The 21461-nt window shown below is 27.6% G+C and overlaps 1 protein-coding gene across 1 annotated transcript in view; it reads right to left on the bottom strand.

Moving 5' to 3' along the window:
* Positions 1–3079: 3079 nt before the first annotated feature.
* Positions 3080–21461, bottom strand: part of LOC136081648 (death-associated protein 1-like) — a 22330-nt gene continuing 3948 nt past the window's right edge. The window contains exons 2-3 of the mRNA XM_065799222.1: positions 12333–12435; positions 3080–3437 (exon numbers count right to left, since the gene is read on the bottom strand). Coding sequence (XP_065655294.1) covers positions 3260–3437; positions 12333–12435 — 281 coding nt within the window. The 3' untranslated portion in view covers positions 3080–3259. The remainder of the gene's footprint in view (positions 3438–12332; positions 12436–21461) is intronic.

The raw sequence follows: 21461 nt of genomic DNA, 5'->3' as shown, positions 1-21461 counted from the left end.
ATCTGAAACGTCTCAGTGACACAAGATGGACATCTATAAAAGTATCTGTTGATTCGACTCAATACTTACAGAAGAGTACTATAGACATGGTTGTTGCTGCCAGCTATATCAAAATCTTTAAATATCAACTTAACAATATTAGAGAAAACTATGATGCTAATTTGAATTATCTGGAAAAAGAAGCCAATGACCTGGCTTAAAAACGAAACATAGCAACAGATTATAAGCAGAAAAAAGTTGGAAAAAAGAAACGGTATTATGATGAACTTGCAATTTATAAAAGAAAAGAAGATACCCAAAAGAATTTTGTGGATGATACTTACCTGAATCTCACTAATATCTGTAGTCAGCACAATAAAGAATCGATTTCAACAGTTCATAAAGATTGCTTCAAAGTTCAAATGTCTAAATCCAAAGCATTATGAGAATGAGGATAGTTTAGAACTTATCAAATTTCTCTCAGAGCAATATCCGATTGACATCACAACTTTAGATGATGTTGTTCAAGAATTTCTTTCATTCAGAATTCTTTTTAAAAAAATGGACACGGAAGTGTTGAACATTAACAATGTGTTAAAATTTATTCTAACTAATAATCTCCGTGACATTTACCCAAATATCACAGCATTGTATAAAATATACATGACGTTGTCTATTTCGAGTGCATCAGCAGAGAGGTCCTTCAGCAAATTAAAGCTCCTTAAGTCATATTTACGGTCCACTATGAGCAAGGAAAGACTGTCGGCCTTTGCATTACTGACAATTAAAAAAGACTTAGTGATTGACCTTGATCTTGAAGTTGTGTTAAATGGTTTTGCCCAGATGAGACCAAGACGAATGAAGCTTAATTAAGTTTCACACACTCTACTATTGTTGTATTGTGGAGAATAATATATTAAATTATGATAATTATTTTAATATTAAATTATTGTAACGAAATTAATTGTTGTTTGTTATTGTGGATGTTGCCAACATTCAGGGGGAGAATTTCTGAGGAGTCTCTCCCCCCCCCCATATCGCCGCTTCTGGGGGACCTGCCAGCCCCCAGGCGCCTTTTATTTCAAAAAACATTTGCTTTCCCAATTGTCAAACCCTGGCTACGCTCTGATTTGGAGATGTATAAAAAATGTATTATGCTAGTTAAGTGTATAGCTTATTTATACCAAATGAGCATAAAAATTCATTTTTTCAATGTTTATTTGGTTTCTAATACTTTAATTTTTTTTTTTTTAATTTCATTTATTTTGCTGTTTAGCAATAAATAATCAGCATATATTTATATATAAATAAATATTCAAAATATATTCATATATAAATAAATAATCAACATGTATTTATATATAAATAAATAATCAACATATATTTATATAGACTGGTCAACACCGCTTTTGTATATGCAATATAAAATATAAACTTTTCTTTTTTACAATGATCTTTATAAAATAAAGAATTAAATAGACAAGGGCTCAAAGAAGATAAAGATGACAATACGTTATCGCAATCTTTTCATAGAGTCCTTATATATTATCATTAAAATATAGATATTTAATTTAACTACCCTAATGGGCATGCTGCGCTGATCAGGAAATCAAATAAAAATAAAAAAACTGAAAAATAAAATCAAATAACTTCAGAGTTACTCAAGCACAAATAAATCTTAATTTAAAAAATTTTTTTTTTTGATTAGAAACTTAAATGAACTTAATGGACTTGCCATACATTTGGATCCTTTTTGATAAATTTTCCATATATTTGGTCTTCGATATGCAATGCTATATTTAGTTATTATTATTAAAGCTTTGAGTTTATATGTGCTACTTTTATTTGCTCTAAGATAATAGAGCTTTCAGATAAGATAATAGAGCTTTCTAAGATAATAGAGCTTTCATGAGATAAAGATTATTGTTGAATCAATACATAAAAATTAAATGCTAGTAGATATTTATTTCAAAAATATCCATCATTTTCATATCTTTCCTTATAGGTTTGGTGTGTTCACGCTTATTTTTAGAGTAAATCATCGTCAAAATTTTAACAATATGTTTGCCACTGTATTAAAAGATTAGCTTCTTTATTACCTTTCAAGAAACCAGTAATTAAAAGACTTTTAAAAGGATATGCAAAATAAAACGTGGTTTGGTTGCAAAAATGGGAGTAAAAGCCTCATATCGAGAGTATAAATTTAATCAGATTTTCACTGGGACGTATAAATAACCCGGCAGTAATAACTTCATACTATAGCGTATTTAAAGATCTCGAGTTGATTTGCAATACCCAGAACCTTAAAATGTCTACTTATTGTTCCATTCAGCTCAAACGGGCTTCGTTTGAAATTAAAAGTTTTGAATAAAAAAATGTTAAATTTTAATATACGGAGTTACTATCACAGGAGTATTCCAGATATTTTCGTGGTCAATTAAAACCTTTTCTTGAATTAACTGGATCTTACACAGACAAGCGGTAAAGTTTGACCGCAAGATTCGGTGATAGTCGTAAAAGCTGTCTATTGTTTATTGACGTTTCTGGGTTTTCTTACACATGTCAACTACACGCCCTATATTTTCTAATGTACGCCGTGCTTTAAGTCCTGCTTGCAAATCATCGGAAGATAGATTTGATTTTTCAAATCATGCCATCAATCAACGAATTGTAAAAGAAAAAGGTGGATTTCGTCACAGAAATTGCCGTTAAAATTCACGTTGCTGCAATAATAGAATTATTATTTCGTGTATGCATCAACACCCGTTGTAACGCGCTGTAATAGAGATTAAAGATTTTTTAAATTATTTTAAGTTCTTAATGGCTAATTGCGGAAAAAGTGATTAGAGTTAAAGTGCTGTAAACAAGGCAAATAAGTAGCGAGTTTTAAGAACATTTTTTTAAAACTTCTATTCATTGAAATTTAAAAAATGAATTCACTTGATAGAATCATCTAATCATCAAAGCATTCACATTGAAAAAACTATGGGAAATTATATGAAGCTCATATAAATTGAATTTAAGTTGAATTTAAGTAAAAAACTGAAATTCAGAAAATTCCAGAAGAATATCACCTCGAACAAAAAATAACTAAATTAAATGCAGTTCACCGATACAGTTTTAAAATTAATTGTACAAAGAATTCGTAATAATAAATTTATTTATTCTCTTAAAAAATAATTTAAAAAGAGTAGAATAACCACAAAACCACCACAAAAAACCATTGCAACCACAAAACCACCACAAAAAACCACGTAAAAATTCAAGAGTAATAGCATTTTTACTGTTTTCCGGGCTGCATTAAAACAATATTAGGGTGACCATGAGCTGACCATCCTTTTTGATGTTTCTCCTTTGAAGGCATTGGTTTCTCATGAGCAACTTTTACAGCCGCTGTAGAGAAATCTTTATCTCCTTTTGCAATTGCACCTCCTACGACTAAGGATTCATTTACGGGCCTGAAAATATAAATCTTATTTATGTATACTGAATGTATGAAGGTATGTATGTATATATGTATGTATGTATGTATGTATGTATGTATGTATGTATGTATGTATGTATGTATGTATGTATGTATGCATGCATGTGTGTATGTATACATACAGTAATGTGAAAAAGTTAAGAACCACTAATTAAAAAAAATAATTTTTTCAAATAAAGTTAATTTTTATTCTAAAGATAATAAGTCTTTTTTTTCAAACATATTAAATAGAAATTGAGAAAAAAAGATTTTTTTTTGTGAAAATTAACTAATAGAACCTATAAAAATAAGGATCGAATACTATGTGTTAATTCTTTTTAATATTTTTGTGCGAAAAAGTTAAGAATCACAAAGAATTTTTTGTGCAAAATGCGGCGAAAACGTCTTTTTTTAATTTATTGTTACCTTTTTTGTGTAAATATTCTATTAATGAACTGAGTCATTACCAAAAAACCAATAAAAATATTAAAAAAGTATTTAATTTCAAACAAAAAAAATTAATTTCTTATGAAAAAATGAGCAGAAAAGCTATTACCTATGAAGACCGTGTAAAAGTGGTGCATTTTCACCAGGAAGGTAAAACCGCTCGTGAAATTGGAAAAATAATATCATCGTTCTGGAAGACCGAGTTTAACAACATCCAATGATGATCGCCGTCGCATGAATTAAGAAGGGAATGAAAGCTTTCAAAATGACGTCAAGCATCGGCATCACTTGTGCGTAGGAAACTACATAAAAAAGTGAAATTTTTTTTGCCAAAACGTCAAAGAATGGTCTAAAGAAAAATGGAGGACAGTAATGTTTAGTGATGAGATGAATATCGAGGTTGATAACCGAAAAAACCGAATTATGATTCGCAGGCAGCCTTTAGAAAAATATAATCTCGATTGTATCGTTCAAAGAACAAAACAAGGTAGCGGGTCGGTTGGAATATGGTGCTGCATGACATATTATGGTCTCGGTATGTTTAAATTATTTGATGGTCGACTTAACTCTATTTATTATCTCGATATTTTAAATAACAACTTGTTACCATCAATTGATGCACTTGAGCAAAGCGTTCCGTTCATTTTTCAGCAAGACAATGCACCAGGGCTAAAATTATATCTGAATGTCACAGGGCTAAAATTATATCTGAATGGTTTGAAAGCAAAAATATCGAGCGTCTAACTTGGACACCAAATAGCCTAGATCTAAATTGCATTGAAAATCTTTGGAGTTGGCTTGATAAAGAAATTGCCAAGAAAGCACCAAGGGGCCTTGAGGAGTTGCGCAATATTTTACCAACAATACTTGGAAATGTTCCCAAACATATTTTAGAGAATTTAATAGACTAAATGCCAAATCGTATAAATGAGTGCTTAAAAATTCATGGTAGAATTAAGCGGTATTAGGTAAAAATTAGAGTTTTTTGTTCTGTGGTTCTTAACTTTTTCACAATTTTTTTAAAATAAAAATTACCTATAACACTTTAAATACATTTTTTTTATTTGTTTAAAATTTTTTGTCATTTTTAAAAATTTTGTTTTTCTATTTTCTAAAATTTATTATTATTTGTTTACCAGAAAAATATATTCGATAAAATAAAAATTTAAAAATAAAAACAAATTATGATTTGATTTTGGTGGTTCTTAAATTTTTCACAATACTGTGTTTATATATATATTTATACACACACACACAGTGGCGTAGAAAGGTCGCGAAAGTTGGGGGAGGGCTTAAAACATATGTTAAAAGGGAAAAAGTTCCTCAATTTCGTATGCTACAGCAAAATAAATAAAAATGATCTATTTATTCAATTATTTATCATACGCAACGTGATTAATCATCTTTTTAACGTGATTTTTTTGTCATCTTTTGCCAGCACACATTCATTTAAAAAATAGTATGCGATAGTGCGATGTAGATAATGCGATCTTAAATTTTATACTTTTTGATGGTGATGTTTAATTGTGATTGAGTCGTTGCAGACTGGATAATGCTCTTGTTAGCATAAAAGTTTTTTTTGAAACTGTTCAGGAAATGGGGAGGAAGGTGGGGGGCGAATTGCAGTGCCCTTCCCCCCAGTGTTTAAGCTGGAGGATGGTGGGCTATCGCCTCCTCCGATATATATATATATATATATATATATATATATATATATATATATATATATATATATATAAAATATATGTGTATATATATATATATATATATATATATATATATATAAAATATATGTGTATATATATATATATATATAAAATATATGTGTATATATATAAATATATATAAAATATATGTGTATATATATATATATATATATATATATATATATATATATATATATATATATAAAATATATGTGTATATATATATATATATATATATAAAAAATATATGTGTGTATATATATATATATATATATATATAAAATATATGTGTGTATATATATATATATATATATATATATATATATATATATATATATATATATATATATATATATATATATATATATATATATAATATATGTAAGTTGGTTTCAATAAAAAGGATAATAAAAAATAAAACCATTTTTATTATCCTGTATTATGGAACGACTGCCAATGTAAATATCAAATTATCAAACGAAATATCGTTAATATATTCAAAAAGATATAGTAGCTGGAGGAATAACGAAGCCGAAAATGATTTCAAACCCGATATAGTCTTTGTTGTATAATTATTTCAGCGGCAAGTCAAAATGGCGCTTTGGCGAAAAAATAAAAAAGTTTTGAAATGTAATTTGTCAGCTTTAAAAGCTGTAATCAAAGTGGATTAATCTCTTGAAAGTTTATTAGATAGGTTTTCAACAACTATTTGATCAATTAAGAAATTAATTACAACAAAAATCACAATTAAGATGAAGTAATTGTTTCTTGCACACCTCAATTATAAGTATAAATATCAAAGTTTTAGACAATCTTTACTACCTGTTTAAACCTTATTTTTTGCTTGTCTGTTCAGCTCTAGGTTTGTTACATTCTTTAAGAATGATCTTTTGGACAGGTACTTATTAAATCCCTCCAGGCTTTTATTGTGTGTTGGAGTATTTTTGCTGGATTTAAAAAACAAATTGATATATTTTAAATATAGAGATATTAAACACCTTTTTATAAATCCGGCAAAAACACTACCAATTCTTATCTAGACATTAATTCAATTCTAATCTAGAAATTTATTATTAGTCGCTCAAAAGCACAACATAAAAAAATAACAATAAACTAACTCTAAATATTTTTAAATTTTTTTTTAAACTACCATCTTTTGTTTGCGACGCCTCAATTGCTTATGACGTTTTGAAACAATATCCTTGGATAATTTTTGTTAAAAGTATTGGTTAATTAAATAATTGGTTAACTTTAAATTATGATAACTACGCGGTGTTTTATAGAAAATTATGTTACAACTAAGATTGTTCCTTGAAAAATGACTATATACACGAAGGAATCAATCAGAGTTTATAAATCCTTGGAAGCATGATTATTTCACTTGAGGTCATGTTCAAGAATGTTTTTATAATAAAATATCAAAAAAGAGCAAATTCTGTTTTATAAAATCAAAGGTTATTTTTTACATTCAATTAAAAAATAAAGTTTTACCAAAGAAGAATAAAAATATTAATGTTTATATAGAAATAATCTTTTTGTAATAGGTCTTGCCAAGTCAAAGACAAAATAAAAAAAATATGCATGATGTAGAAATTGTCTTGAGAAAGAACTTGGTTGGGTACTAACTGCTAATTGTTCATGTATGGCGGGACTAGGTTGAGCTTGCAGCCATGAAGTAGCATTATTTAAATTAGAAGCAGCTTCACATTTACAATTACATGAAACACCTCCTACAAGTATCTTGTGTGCTTGGAAAAAAATGCGAAAAATCTATTCACCCTGCTCCATTGCAGCTCAAAAATTTTTAGCGACCTCAAAAAATCTTTTACAAAAAGATTTGGCTGCAAAGCTACCTTTAAAAAAACAGTGTTCCAACAATAATCCAATGGATGGTGAGCACTGGTTAACAGCTAAAGAGATAGAAAAACTTATCTAAAAATTAATCCAAAACCTGCAATTTTCATGAGTATTGATCTTACAGAACTGTTGAATACACAGTTACAAGTCTGTTGAATATGAATCTAGTGCTACTGAAACTTCATCTGAGACAGAAGAGACAACACTTCCTGAAACTGTCACATTAATATATGATCCAACGAGTATTAATTTACCTGCAGATAAATTGATAATTCTTTACGAAAGTATATATAACGATTATAAAAATGATAATAACCAAAGACAGTATAATAACTTATGCAACCAAACAAAAACACAATCATTGAATCTTATGCATTATGCAAAAAATTCTGCAAATAAGTATACACAATATGGAGCAGAAAGAAAACATGTTTCATGAAAATATATTTAAAAAATAGTTTCATTACACTCGTGATGAAAAAAAGCTTCAAAAAGTAATAATTGGTTATGCAAAGAATGTAAAACCAACCAGTAAACAATAACAAATATTACTCTACTTTAATATGTTTAGATTTAAAAACTGTAAAAATTGCTTCTCTGTAAATTCATTTTTACATTTACATTAATTAAGTAACTACACATGTTGAGATTTACAAGAGCACAAATAATAATCATAATATCATCTAATAAATCCACTTGAGTGATTGGCAGTCATGAATAATGTGAAACTTTTTTATTCAACCAATCACTCTTTCCACATGTATGTGAACATTAGATATCTGACTAGATGTATTTACTTCCCATCCAGATAATTGTTGTCTACCTTTCATAAATGCTGGAACTTTTAATGTTGCCCCTACAGCATTATCTTTAATATTGAATCCTCTGTCAACAAGAACAGTCACCAGGATTAGGCTTCTGACAAAAGTTTGACTCAACTGTTATCTGTTTGTCTGAAACACGACCACCCCTGCTAGGCAATAAAAAAACTAACTGCCCCTGCTAGTGTAATACCAATGAGATATTTAATGGTATTGTTATGTTTATAACTAGACCAAGTTTGTGATCATGAAGTTAAATTTTTTGGTCTTTAAATAAATACTTTGGTACAATCAATAATACAGACAGCCTTTGAACTTATTTTTAAAACATATAAGGTTACTCATTATTCCACGGTCTGGCCAAACAATGAAAATGACAATTCTAGCAGAAAGAATTGGTATCATTGTTCTAAAAAATTTTGAAAATAATGCTGGGCTTAGTCTAAATTGAAAAGCAATATCTTTATTTAATAGACCTAGTTTTGGTTTTATGAGTACAATTAAGAGATGGTCCTCCAATAATAACCTTGAGTGAACTTTTGTAATATAATTTTTAACTCTTTCAAATTGCCACATAAATGTAGTTCGAGACAGACCTGAAAAAAAATTTATTTATCTGTTAGGTTTTGGTATTAAATATATTTATTATGGTCTAGTGTGGCATTATTTTTTTTAAGTTCAATAAATTCATTAGATTTCTCTATCAATTCATTTCTGTATTGCATTAACTGAAAATTAAGAGTTTCCACTTCTGCTTTATAAGTATCATGCTGACAAAATTTAGAAATAGCTGACTTGTCATTTGGTGGCTTTACAGTGTTTCCCAGGAAGACATGTGATAGCACATCATTATATGTTCAGGCAAATCACATTTTACCTTGACGATTTGACCGCGGCTATTTCAAAAAACATTTCAAAGTGTGCGCTGAATGAAATTTATTCAAAATTACACCAATGGTGCATTAAATTACATCAAAAACTTCTTAACAAACATATTTCAAAAAACATTTCAAAATGTGCGCTAAATGAAATATATTCAAAATTACACCATTGGTGCATTAAATTACATCAAAAACTTCTTAACAAACATTTTTATCTTAGCGAAACGCTTCAAAATAAAGTAACAATTTATTGCTAATGATTTTTTTTAAAGTATTATTGACAGTTGTATATAATTTTTTAAATTTATATTATATAAATTATTTAAGTATGGATTTTTTATAATAAACATTATTTAAAAAAATTATTTTATTTTTATTAACGATAACTTTGCAAGACAACAAAAGTCTCTTTAACAAATTTTAATATAAGAATCAAAGTTAATAAATTTATAAAGATAAAAAAAATTTCTTTAAAAAAAAAAAAAAGTTATGACAGCCATTATAATCAGGTCTGCCGTGGGAGGAGGCAAAAGGGACAGTTTGTCTTGGGCGGCAGATATCCAAAGGGCGCTAAATAAAAATAAGGCACCTGAAAAAAAAAACTCTTTCATCTATAATATTTGATAAATAATTTTTTTTATTTTCATCTATAATTTTTGATAAATAAGAACACCAATCAGGGTTGCTGTCTCAGGCGACGTGACAGCTCTTAGTAGCCCTAGTTACAATTAAGTAAGTTTGATCTTAAATGCTTTTAAATTATCAAAACGCTTTTTCATGAAGTAACAAAACACTTCTAATGAATTTTTATATTAAGTATTAATAAACTTTTTTTTTTTTTCATTTATATAATTATGTACTTTTAATGATAAATGTAAATGTTTTGAAACAAATTTAAAAAAATAATAAATGGTAAAACAAAGAATGAAATGGTTTTTTAATGCGTAATTATTTACTAGTTTACATTTACATGTAAACTAATATTTTTAAATTAATAATAAAAACCCTATAATTTAAATTAAGCATGAGTATTTTTTAAGCAGTCATTAAAAGTAAATTGTTTTTTTTATTTTAAGGGTTTCCAATAATATTAATAAATAAACATTAATAAAGATAAAATTCATTCTGAATATTTAAATCGTGTTTTAATACATGATTTAAATAAACTAAGCATTTTAGTTTGTTGAGTTTTGTTTTGGTATATATATAAATATAAATATATATATACATATATAAATATAAATATATATATACATATATAAATATAAATATAAATATATATATATATATATATATATATATATATATATATATATATATATATATATATATATATATATATATAAATATTGTGCATTAGCTTTAGTTAAGTTTTTTTTTCTTTTCACTTTTGTTAAGATTTTTTTTTGGATAAATTTAAGTAAATTTTATTAGCGCATTTTTAAATTTTAAAAACATGTTAAAAGCTGTGATCAAATCGTCAAAACGAAGTATTTTTTAAGTGGCCATATAACTGCACGCGAATGCACATCTTCCTATGAAACACTGATTTATGTCAATATTTATATCATTGTTATAGTTATTAAGTTCTTTATTATTTTAAATGGCTAGATGGCAGTATTGATTTTTTGAAAGATCGCTTTTTACATAAAGCTTTATGGCAATTTTTTCTCTTCTTTTTTTAAATCAAACTAGAAATTGGAGCAGCTCCAAAGAGATTAAATACAGATGGACTCCAGTCAATGTCAGATTAGACATCAGCACATTTCCTTAAAATATAACAAGTTCTTTTTACAATTGACATTATTTAAATTAATAAATGTACCAAATATTATAAATTACTAATTTAAAGAATCTTATTAAATGTATTACTTCGTATAAAGTTTTATTAGTTAACCTCATTCATCAAAGGACATACCTGATACAAAATGTGCACTGCATACTCATTCTTTACTAATTTTTTCACCTACAACTGTCCCACAAATATCTCAATGCTTTTACTGGAAAATTTCCACTTATTTGTTTTTCTACCTACAAGTTTGCATGCACATCTTTTTTTGAAAACGAGAATGTAAACATTTGAAACTCGTCTATTATATCAAAATATATTTTAAAATAGTTATACGCTGCCTTTTTTATTGAAACCAACTTACATTTTATTTATATATATAAATAAAAATATATATATAAATAAAAATATATATATATAAATATATATATATAAGAAAAAAAATATATATATATATATATAAATATATATAAAGTTGCACAACAACATAAATTCATATTTTCTTTGTCTATTTTTACAAAAAACAAAAACAAACTTTTAACTGGTCTAATATTTAAATACATGATAAATTATAATATCGAATAAAGCATGTAGAATGTGGAAATGGAATTAACATTATGTTAGGCAAGAAAAAATAGTCACAAAGATGGTAAAGTAGAATCTTTACTGAGTTGTATTACAGTAAAATATATTTACTGTGCATCAAGGACAACATTTGAAATCAAGGATAAATAGCACACATAGCAAACATGCTAGGTTTTTTTTTGCAACTGTCAGATCTACATTAAAAAAATTTCAAAGTAAAGTTTACATATTTAAGGACTTTATAATAAGTAAAATAGACACTAGGTTTCATAACATATATAACACATTAATCCTAGCATTAACAAAATATTATTAATTACTGACCCATAAATTGTGTTGATATTTTTTGTAAGGAACACAAAAGTATAAGAAAGTAAATGTACAAGGCCGGACCAATACTCTTGACTATCACGACCAAGACAATTAAATACGAGTCACGAGACCAAGACTTAGGTCTCAAGATTTAAACCTCTGGTTGTAACTAACTTAAAGGTATTTGATATTTAAAATAAATTTATCCAGTTTTCTAACCCCCTGTAAGACTTATTTTAAAGATTTAAAATATACAAGAAATATGCTAAAAGAGAATTTAAAATAACTTAATAATTTTAGTCAACTTTTGATTAAGGAATTAATTTTTAACTCAAACTTTTAAATCATGACAAAAAGTAACTTTTGAAGAAAATGAATGGTTTTTTTGTGGTTTTAAAATGATTATTTTTAAACCAGAAATAGGTGATGGATAACTTGGATTATTTAGCAAAATAAAATAACGGATTTAAAAAAAACAACAAAAAAACATACTTTTCAGTTTGAAACTCTAATTCCTCCTTTTCACGTTCTTCTTTTGTTAACTTATCAGAGTGATTGTGTGAATGCTGTACTACTCGCATACCACTAACTTTCACTAGTAAAAACAAAGTTATATAGTATAAATTATTTCAAAATAGGGAGAACTGATTCATGCAAATAAGTATAAACAATATGTATAATAAAAATATGTAATAAAAAGTATTATATAAAATATATCAATTTAAGGTTTACATATTTTAACGAGGGTAGCAAGTAAGTTGGAGCAGAAATTTTATTGTTTTACTTGTTGTAATTTTGCAAAATAAAACTGTAAATTAAAAAAAAAATTTTGTTAAAATGTTCTTTTTTATGTTGTTTGTTCATTAAACATTTGATTGCAATGCATTATTTTTCATATTGATTTGTTAATATTATACATGTAATTTACCAGCGAATTTATAAATTTGTCAGAAGCAATCAAAAAAATTTCAGGGCAGCAAAAAGCTAAGGTCGGCACTGATACATTATATACATAATTACAATTAAAATACTTAGCTATATTCTGATCTGCTAAGGCAAAAAGAACAAACCCTATTCTGACCTAAAACAAACAAATCTGGGGAATAAAATGGTGTATATGAATTGGCATTATCATACATTGTTTCACTGTGAAAGCAATAATAAAAGTCCCATCAATATTCATAAATATAAAAGCAAAAAGCAGTGCATCATTTAGTCGTTAGAAAGTAGAGTATTGGGTCACATGACTGCATTGTTTACAACTGATAGAGCGCTTTAATTAATATTGAAATATAAAAAAGAAAAATACAAGAAAAAACTTATCTTTACAGTACTTTTGCACTCAGTATGTAAACTTTTTGTTGCTTTATCTGAACTCAAATTTTAACTTATCTAGATGCTGTTAGGCATTACTTTTAAATCAAAATTTAATGATTTCAACAAGATCACTGAAACTTGGTTCTCAGAAACATCAGCACCACTTTTACTAGACTACCACCTCCTCCACAAAGACCGAGGTATGATGGCTATGGGGGCATTGCAGTATACTTTCTAAATAACCTTATAGCGTTTTGAATTTAAATAACCTAATATTCTAAATTCTAAATAACCTTATAGTGTGTAACCTTATAGTGTGTCAAATCGGAGCTAAGACAGTGCCCGCACTGTCACTTGTAGCATCTGAACAACTCTGGGTTTCACTCACAATAAATAACTATTCTTTCTCACTTAGTGCAATCTATAGGCCTCCTTCTGTTAACCACCAAAACAACAACCTTATAGATTTCGAAATTAATAACAACATTAAATTAGCTGCAAATGCTGTCAGAACAAAACAATTTTGTGACCTACAAGCAGTTGGCAATTTTAACTAACCCTACATATTATGTACCAGTCAATGTGCTAGGACCAGATAAAAGCCCAGGATACATTTTCATCAACATATTAGCCAAAGAATTTTTATCTCAACACATACTCTTTCCTACTTTTACAATGTCCGATAGCTCACAAAAAATCACACTGGACTATATTATAAGCGAAAATCCTCTCAGTGTATTAAACATCAAACTGGGGTCCCCACTGGGTGTAGCCTGCCAATCTCATTTAAGTCTACTCTGGAGTTATAGTCTTACTAATGATTGGTAAAAGAAATTTAACTTCACAGCTATGTCCGCTAAACTATCAAATATTGATTGGACATCATTACTAGCCAACAAAAATATAAATGATGCTAATGATACCTTTATGTCTATTAATAATAAACTGTGTGTTGAGTCAATCCCAATCATAAGACCTAACTTAACCTGAAAATCAACAGCACTTTAGGAAGAGATTATGCAACTATCTAAATTTAAATCAGGGCTATGGCATCTAAACATGGCAAATAAATGCCATGTTTAGATGCCATAGCCCTGAACTCAACCTTGCTTATGATAAAAATCATAAACGCTTGTTAGCATATATCAATAGCAAAAACAAAAGAAAAATTGGTATTAGCCCCTTACTAAATAGCTCTGGTCTAATAACGACCAACAAACAAGCAAACATTCTCAACATATGAAATTGTCTTTAATTCAGCATCTAGTCAGGTACTTGGCAAACCTTATTAGTCTCACCTCTGTTATGTGCAAACTACTGGAAAATATAGTTAGGCAAGCCATCCTAGTGCACCTAGTAGACAGCAATTTGATCACAAAAGAACAGCATGGTTTTGTTCCCTGTAAGTCATGCTCTACAAGCCACTTTGAAACTATGGACTATCTAAGAAAAGCATCAGCTAATCGATCGCCTGTAGACTTGCTCTTTCTTGACTTTTCCAAGGCCTTTGACAAGGCTCACCATATGAGTCTAATCCTGAAACTAGAAGGGTATGGGATCAATGGTCAAATTCTGAAATCCTTTCTAAGCGACCACAAAAGAAGAGTATCATGAGTGAAACGGTATTGGACTAGGTGCCAGTGTCTAGCAGAGCTCCTCAAGGTAGTACTGGGCTTTTTGTGATCTATTTATATAAATAGAATATTTACAGATCTTTATATATAAATAGATAAAATATTTTACAGATTAACTTGATAGAATCAAGTTAATCTGTAAAATAATTGCAGATGACACAAAACTGCTTGCCCCAATTCGACAAGGTGAAGAACAGAATGATTGTACTGTGTTCCAAAATGACATTGTAGCTATAACTGAGTATGGCATATGAAGCTAAACATCTCTAAATGCAAAGTTCTTCGCAATGGTTGCCTGAATAAAAAGCACACCTATACAATGCTAGACATTGATAAACTGACTTGACTTAATTTGGAATTGACCTCATCTGAATGTGATTTAGGAATCATAGTTAACAACGACCTCAAACATAACGCCCAGGTATGCACTGCTATCTTTAAGGCCAACAAGATGCTTGGCATACTTAAAAAGACACTTGTTTCACACAATGTAGCATTATGGAAAAATTTATACATAACATACATATGTCCTCATCTTGAATTCTCTGCCTCAATTTAGAACCCACATACGATTAAAAATATAAATATATTAGAGAGAATCCAGAGATGCCTCATTAAGATACTCATAGTATAAAGCATCTACCTTATGAAAATAGACTATAGATTTAAGATCTGACCATGGTCAAAGAAAAGTGCCATCATGGAGCCTTATATCAGCTTAATCTAGTAAAGAAACTGTTAACTGGCACCACACTACAATCCGTTCTGCACCTTGTCATGGTCATAGTTCACTGGTCAAAGAATTGGCTTAATCCAATAATAATAGAAGTAACTTCTTCACAAATCAAGTTGTCAGCAGCTTGAATAGCCTACCAGATGAGATTTTAAATGCTAAAAACATAAACGCCTTTAAGAACCAGTTGGACATGTTCCAAAAAAGATGGCACAGTACCGCTAAGGTGCTCTATGCAACACAACAAGATTGCATTGCGGTTAACTAACTAATCATGATCATAAATGTGGCTATAAATGTGGTTATAAATGTGATTATAAATGCAATCATAAATGTGATTATAAATGGTAGTATCTAGTATAATTTTAAATTAATCAGATGCTATCATCTGATTAATTTAGAAGATTATTATCACAATAGAATATTTCAAATTTTTTACAATGCAGCATAATGCAATAAAAATGCATGCATTATTGGTATTCCTTTTTCTAATGTCAAAGAGAAATAAATTTAAACAAGTCTTTCATATACTCAGTAGTCAAGATCTTCATTAGATTTTTGTTAAAAAAGCACTTCTATTTTACCTAGAGAAATCATTATAAAATGAGCAAAGGAATTTTGATGTTTTCTTTGAGCTATTCAATAAAATTTATGGTTTTATTTGTCAACTTTCTTGTCAATTTTCTTTCTACTGAGACAGTTACAAGTTTGTCTTTTTAAAAACAAAAATACTTGTCTTTATTTCAGTGTTTGAACTTTACTTAAAACAAATACAAAATATAAAATGTTTATTTTTAATTTTTTTAACTTGAAAAAACAATGCAGCTCTAAACAGTGAAGCCATTTTAGTATCAGTGAACTAAAGTTTAACAGGGTATGGCACTGAAGATTCATATTTATGTTATTATTTATATTTAAAAGAAAAAGCTAATTCTTAAAAATTTCAGTTAAAAACCTTATTTATGAGTTACAGTCATTTGAAATTTCTGATTTTTCTGTATAATATGACTATTATATAAGAATTAAAAGCATGTCATAAAAAGGTGTATCATAAATCAATTTTTCTTTCAGTTTCAAACTGTAATAAAGCAAAAAAGTTGCACAACAATAAGTATTAACTGAGTCAACATAGTTGACTCAGTTATGAATACTTTATGAATGTATTTTAGTTGCCACTAGAAAGGTGGTTTTATATTATAACTAGTTTTTGTTAACTGAGCTTCATGGTCCATTACATACAAATAAATAATAGAGTGTAATGGTTAAACTACATTTAAACTGTAACACTTTTTAATTATTAGATACATTTGTGTATGTCTTAAACTGATTTATTGTGCTAAATAAAGGCATTAAATTATTTGTTGCTATGCAAGTCTTACACAAATGCATCTATATCTGCTACTCAAACCACAAATTTGAGCTTAGACCTTGATAACATTTGATGCATCTTTTGACTTATTACTAATGCATGGAAATCTCTGCATGTGTGAAAAATGGCCATTTGCCATTATTTCATTCAAGTCATCAAAATAAACTCATTTAAGACATCTAAAATCTGAGCAGTAATAAAAGATTCATTTAGTTTAAATGTTAAGCAATAAATTTAAAAGCAATAAAATTAGGTCTATAGAATATTTTGCTTTAAAAGTAATTTTTAATAAATTTTGAATTTTGTTTGGTTTTATAGATTTTGCATGCATTATTCATTGTAATTCTAGTTTTCTAACATCCAATAATATTACAAGAAGGATGTCTTCCATATGCACAAACATGGCTTTTTTTAATCACTGAACCGATGATAGTTTTTTTGTCACTACTGACATATCTGGATAAAAATTCTCAGTTATAAATATCTAGTACCTTTGATGCACAATAAACTGAATTTTAGACCTTATTTAGCAGTAAATTTAACGAAGAACTCAACCAAGTCTTTCAGCCTGCGTAAAGTTTTGCTACACCCTACATAATACCATAAAAATCTGCTTGTAGTAGTCACCTATCTAGCATAGTTAAGTTTTAAAATGATGCTCCAACCCACTAGCCACGACACTGTCTACCAATCGGTCTTTCCTCAACAAATATTATTAAGAAGCATTGTACTGCGATAGCACTACTTCCACCCATTTATTGAAAATAATACTTTTTTATTACTCTTTTTGTTTTTTTTAAATCACAATTTCTTATTGACGAAAATTTAAATAAATTTTTTGGTTAACTCTTTTCTATCATTTTTGCTTTAAACTATTAACTTAATACACTGTTATCGTAATTAAATCTTTGTTATACTGTTATCTAAATTAAATTTGTTTACAAATTGTGCTACACAGTTTTTTAATTAATAAAAAATCCTGAATAAAAACAAACAAAAATAACAAGTAGCCGTCCTAGCCTTGAAGACGAATAGTTTAAAAAAATTTATTTTTAATATGATGTTTTTACAAAGTGGCAATTTATTATCTCAATCTATTTTTTTATTCATGTTTGCATTTATATTTATATACATCACAGAAATATTTTTATAACTAGATTATGACTTCAAACCTGAGCTTTTTTTTTTTAATCGCTAAAAAAAGTCAGTATAGTTAAAATAACTTTATAGTTAAAGTAACTATAAATGTATAACAAAAGTCACCATCATGAATTATATATAATATAATATTGGTATCGTTCCTATGATCAGACTTCTGTATGAGTAACACCAGCCTAATAAATCATTAACCTATTATAAATAATTTTATGCTTATAACTACCATTATAATATTTATTACTATTTTTTTTCATTGTAATTATTGTAAACTTTTTATTACAATGACTATAACTTGTAATAATTTTGTTATCTTATATTTTTATAATAATAATTATTATTACTATTACTATTGTTATTATTAGTATTATTTTTATTATTAATAGTATTATAAAAATGATTTACAGAAAATAAATAGCTTGTTGTTCTTGTTGCTTAGTCTAATATAAATCAATTTTATGTAAGGAAATAATTTATGTAAGGAAATAATTTATTAGCAAATAAATTTCTTTATTTATTTTACCTTAGGGAGATTTTTTTACATTTGAAATGTATTTAAAAAAAAAACAATCAAATTTTATAGTTTTATATCATACTTTTAAATAAATGCTTGAAAACATTTTAAATAAAATATATTACAAAAATATAAAAACACTGAACAATTACAGACCTTCTAACTTCTCCAAAATCATATCATCAAAATCATTGCCCTAACAGGATAATTTGCACACCATGTTAATCTAAATTCGTTCTTATATTTTGGCTTTGTCATAATTTTTGCTATTTTAAAAAATATGGGTTTGATTTGTAATATAAACAAATCCATGTTTACAGCTAAAAAAAAATCATTATTTATATGTTGGTGCTGGTTTTATAACCTACCTTGTGCACTTAATATTCATTAATATTATTATTATTCAATATATTTTCATTGTTTTGAGCTAAAACATTTGAGTAAATTAGAAAAAAAAGTTCTTTTGAAATTATTTAAAATTTACTGAGAACTTTGGATTAACCGTGAGACCGTGAAATTTGTTATCAAACCGTGAGTCTCATGGTAAAACCTAGAGAGTTGGAAAGCCTGTGATTACTAAATTATGCAATAGCTACAAATATCACAAAATGAAATGTAAAAAGAAATCAATCAAAAGTTCAATCTCGGGTTTATTTGTTAAAAAAAAAGGTAAATCAAAGGAAAACAATAGTAAATTTCAATCAAATTTATATAATTACATGGTACAGTCTTTTAAACTAGTGCAGGGTTCCCACTATTAAAACTGGGGCTAAAATTAAGGATTTTAAGGAGATTTAAGGAGATATTTTCCTAATATTTAAGGAGATTCATTCGTGAATGACAATTTTTTGAAGGTAAAAGTAAGGAGAATTAAGGAGAAAACAATTATATTAAAAACAGAATCTTTCTTTTTTCCATAAATTTTAAATACAGATAGATAAACTATTATAAATTTATATATATTTTTGTGTGTGTGTGTGTGTGTGTGTGTGTGTGTGTGTGTGTGTGTGTGTGTATATATATATATATATTTGATAGATATATATATATATATATATATATATATATATATATATATATATTTGATATATATATATATATATATATATATATTTGATATATATATATATATATATATATATATATATATATATATATATATATATATATATATGTTATATATCATCGTGGTCAACATATAATTTCTTTTTTTTCTTCCAACAAGTTTCTTTTTTTTAACATATAGCTTCTCTAGTAACTCTTGTTTTTTGCAAGTGGCTCTTTTTAATGCATTAGATTATGATATATCAGCTTTAATGTCATCTAAATGGAAAAGGAATCATTAAATAATGACATTACATTTAGTGATATAAACTGAAAAAAAACATTTATATTCAAGGAATAAACCTAAGGCTATTCTTTTTTCAGCACAGTATCCAGTTTCATCAGAAGACTTCTTTAAATTCTCAATTATAGATAATGTCTGTCAATTTTAAGCATTGACAATTTCAATATCTTCCATAACTTTTCCTTTTGCTTCCATTTTCAATGTTTTTTCTATAGACAGGGCTTTTGAACATTGTTCATCAAAATACTTCTTTCTTTGTTTGCAGTAATCTAATTAATCTTTTGTTATTTCAACTTCATGAGCCATGAACCCATGAAATGTGAGGTAATCTTGGATTGAACATAAAGAGATTTTAGTGTCTGGGACATATTGTCATCTTTCAGACTTATGTTGCTGTTAAAACCACGTTCAACTTGACCTTGTCCATGCGATAAAATGAGGACAATTTGAAAATGTGCTGTAGATTTGCATACATCTTTAAATCAGTGTATTCGCACAAAAAGTAGTCCAACCAATCCATATCTTTATCAAAAGTCAAAAATACTTTTGTTATCAACGACCACACTTTTACAGAACCTGGAATATTCTTTCTTAGCTAAATCACCAACAGAAGGTCTAATTTTCTTCAAAGTAACAAGCTTCATCAACAGTTTGTCAAAAAAATAATCACACTTTTCTGTGATATTCAACCATAAACGATGGAGAAATACACACCAGACAGCAAGCAACCAGTGAAGACAAAGGGCTTTTCCCAATAATATGAGTTCACATTGAGACACCAAAATTACATATTTCCTTTTTGAACTTGTCCATTTGAACATCAGTAATCTTTGTCTTTCTCTTGAGTTGCTACAGATAATCCTTCAATGAAAAACTAATATTAATCTTGCTGGTTGAAAGCCAGTTTGTGTAATTAAACAAATCTATTTTTAACAAAGATGTTGTAGTTTTGTCATTTAAAAGAAACATCTAACCGAATGAACTTTGCATAAAAGTTGCGTAATAGTTCTTCAAGAGTCACCACCAGAAAAGGAGCCATTGGTTTATCAGTTTGAAAAGAAACTGGAAGAAAAAAAAAATGCAAGATTGAAAATAACATTTTGTGATTTTTTCTCAAAATTTTAAAAATAATATGAAAAGAATATCTCAGAATATTTCTATAATTTTCTAATAAAACAAAATATATTACATAAAAAGCAATAAAATTGCATCTGGATCAAATATCACCTACCAAGGAATGTATTTAGACTGCCACTAATTTTTTCAAAAAACTTCAACTTTAAAGGAACTAAAACTTTATTTGTTTGAGTACTTTGATGTTAAAAGTTGGTGTTTTGCCCTGATTTACCAAGTCCAGGTTGCTTACTTTTTGGTAAAGACTTCCAGTAGTCAACAAGACTACTTTTGACCAAACCTCTATTGCTTTCTTGGCAACACTTTGATTTTTAGCCCGTCAAGTGCCACAAAATATGTAAGGAAAATATGTTGCCTCAGCTATTCTTTTATAATCACTTGCTCTTGATGGACTTTGGTACATTGAAGACATTTAGT

The sequence above is a fragment of the Hydra vulgaris genome, chromosome 06 (assembly GCF_038396675.1).
Source record: "Hydra vulgaris chromosome 06, alternate assembly HydraT2T_AEP".
Taxonomy (NCBI): Eukaryota; Metazoa; Cnidaria; class Hydrozoa; order Anthoathecata; family Hydridae; genus Hydra; species Hydra vulgaris.
Note: the sequence above shows the minus strand (reverse complement) of the source record. Positions and strands in the feature narration are given on the sequence as shown.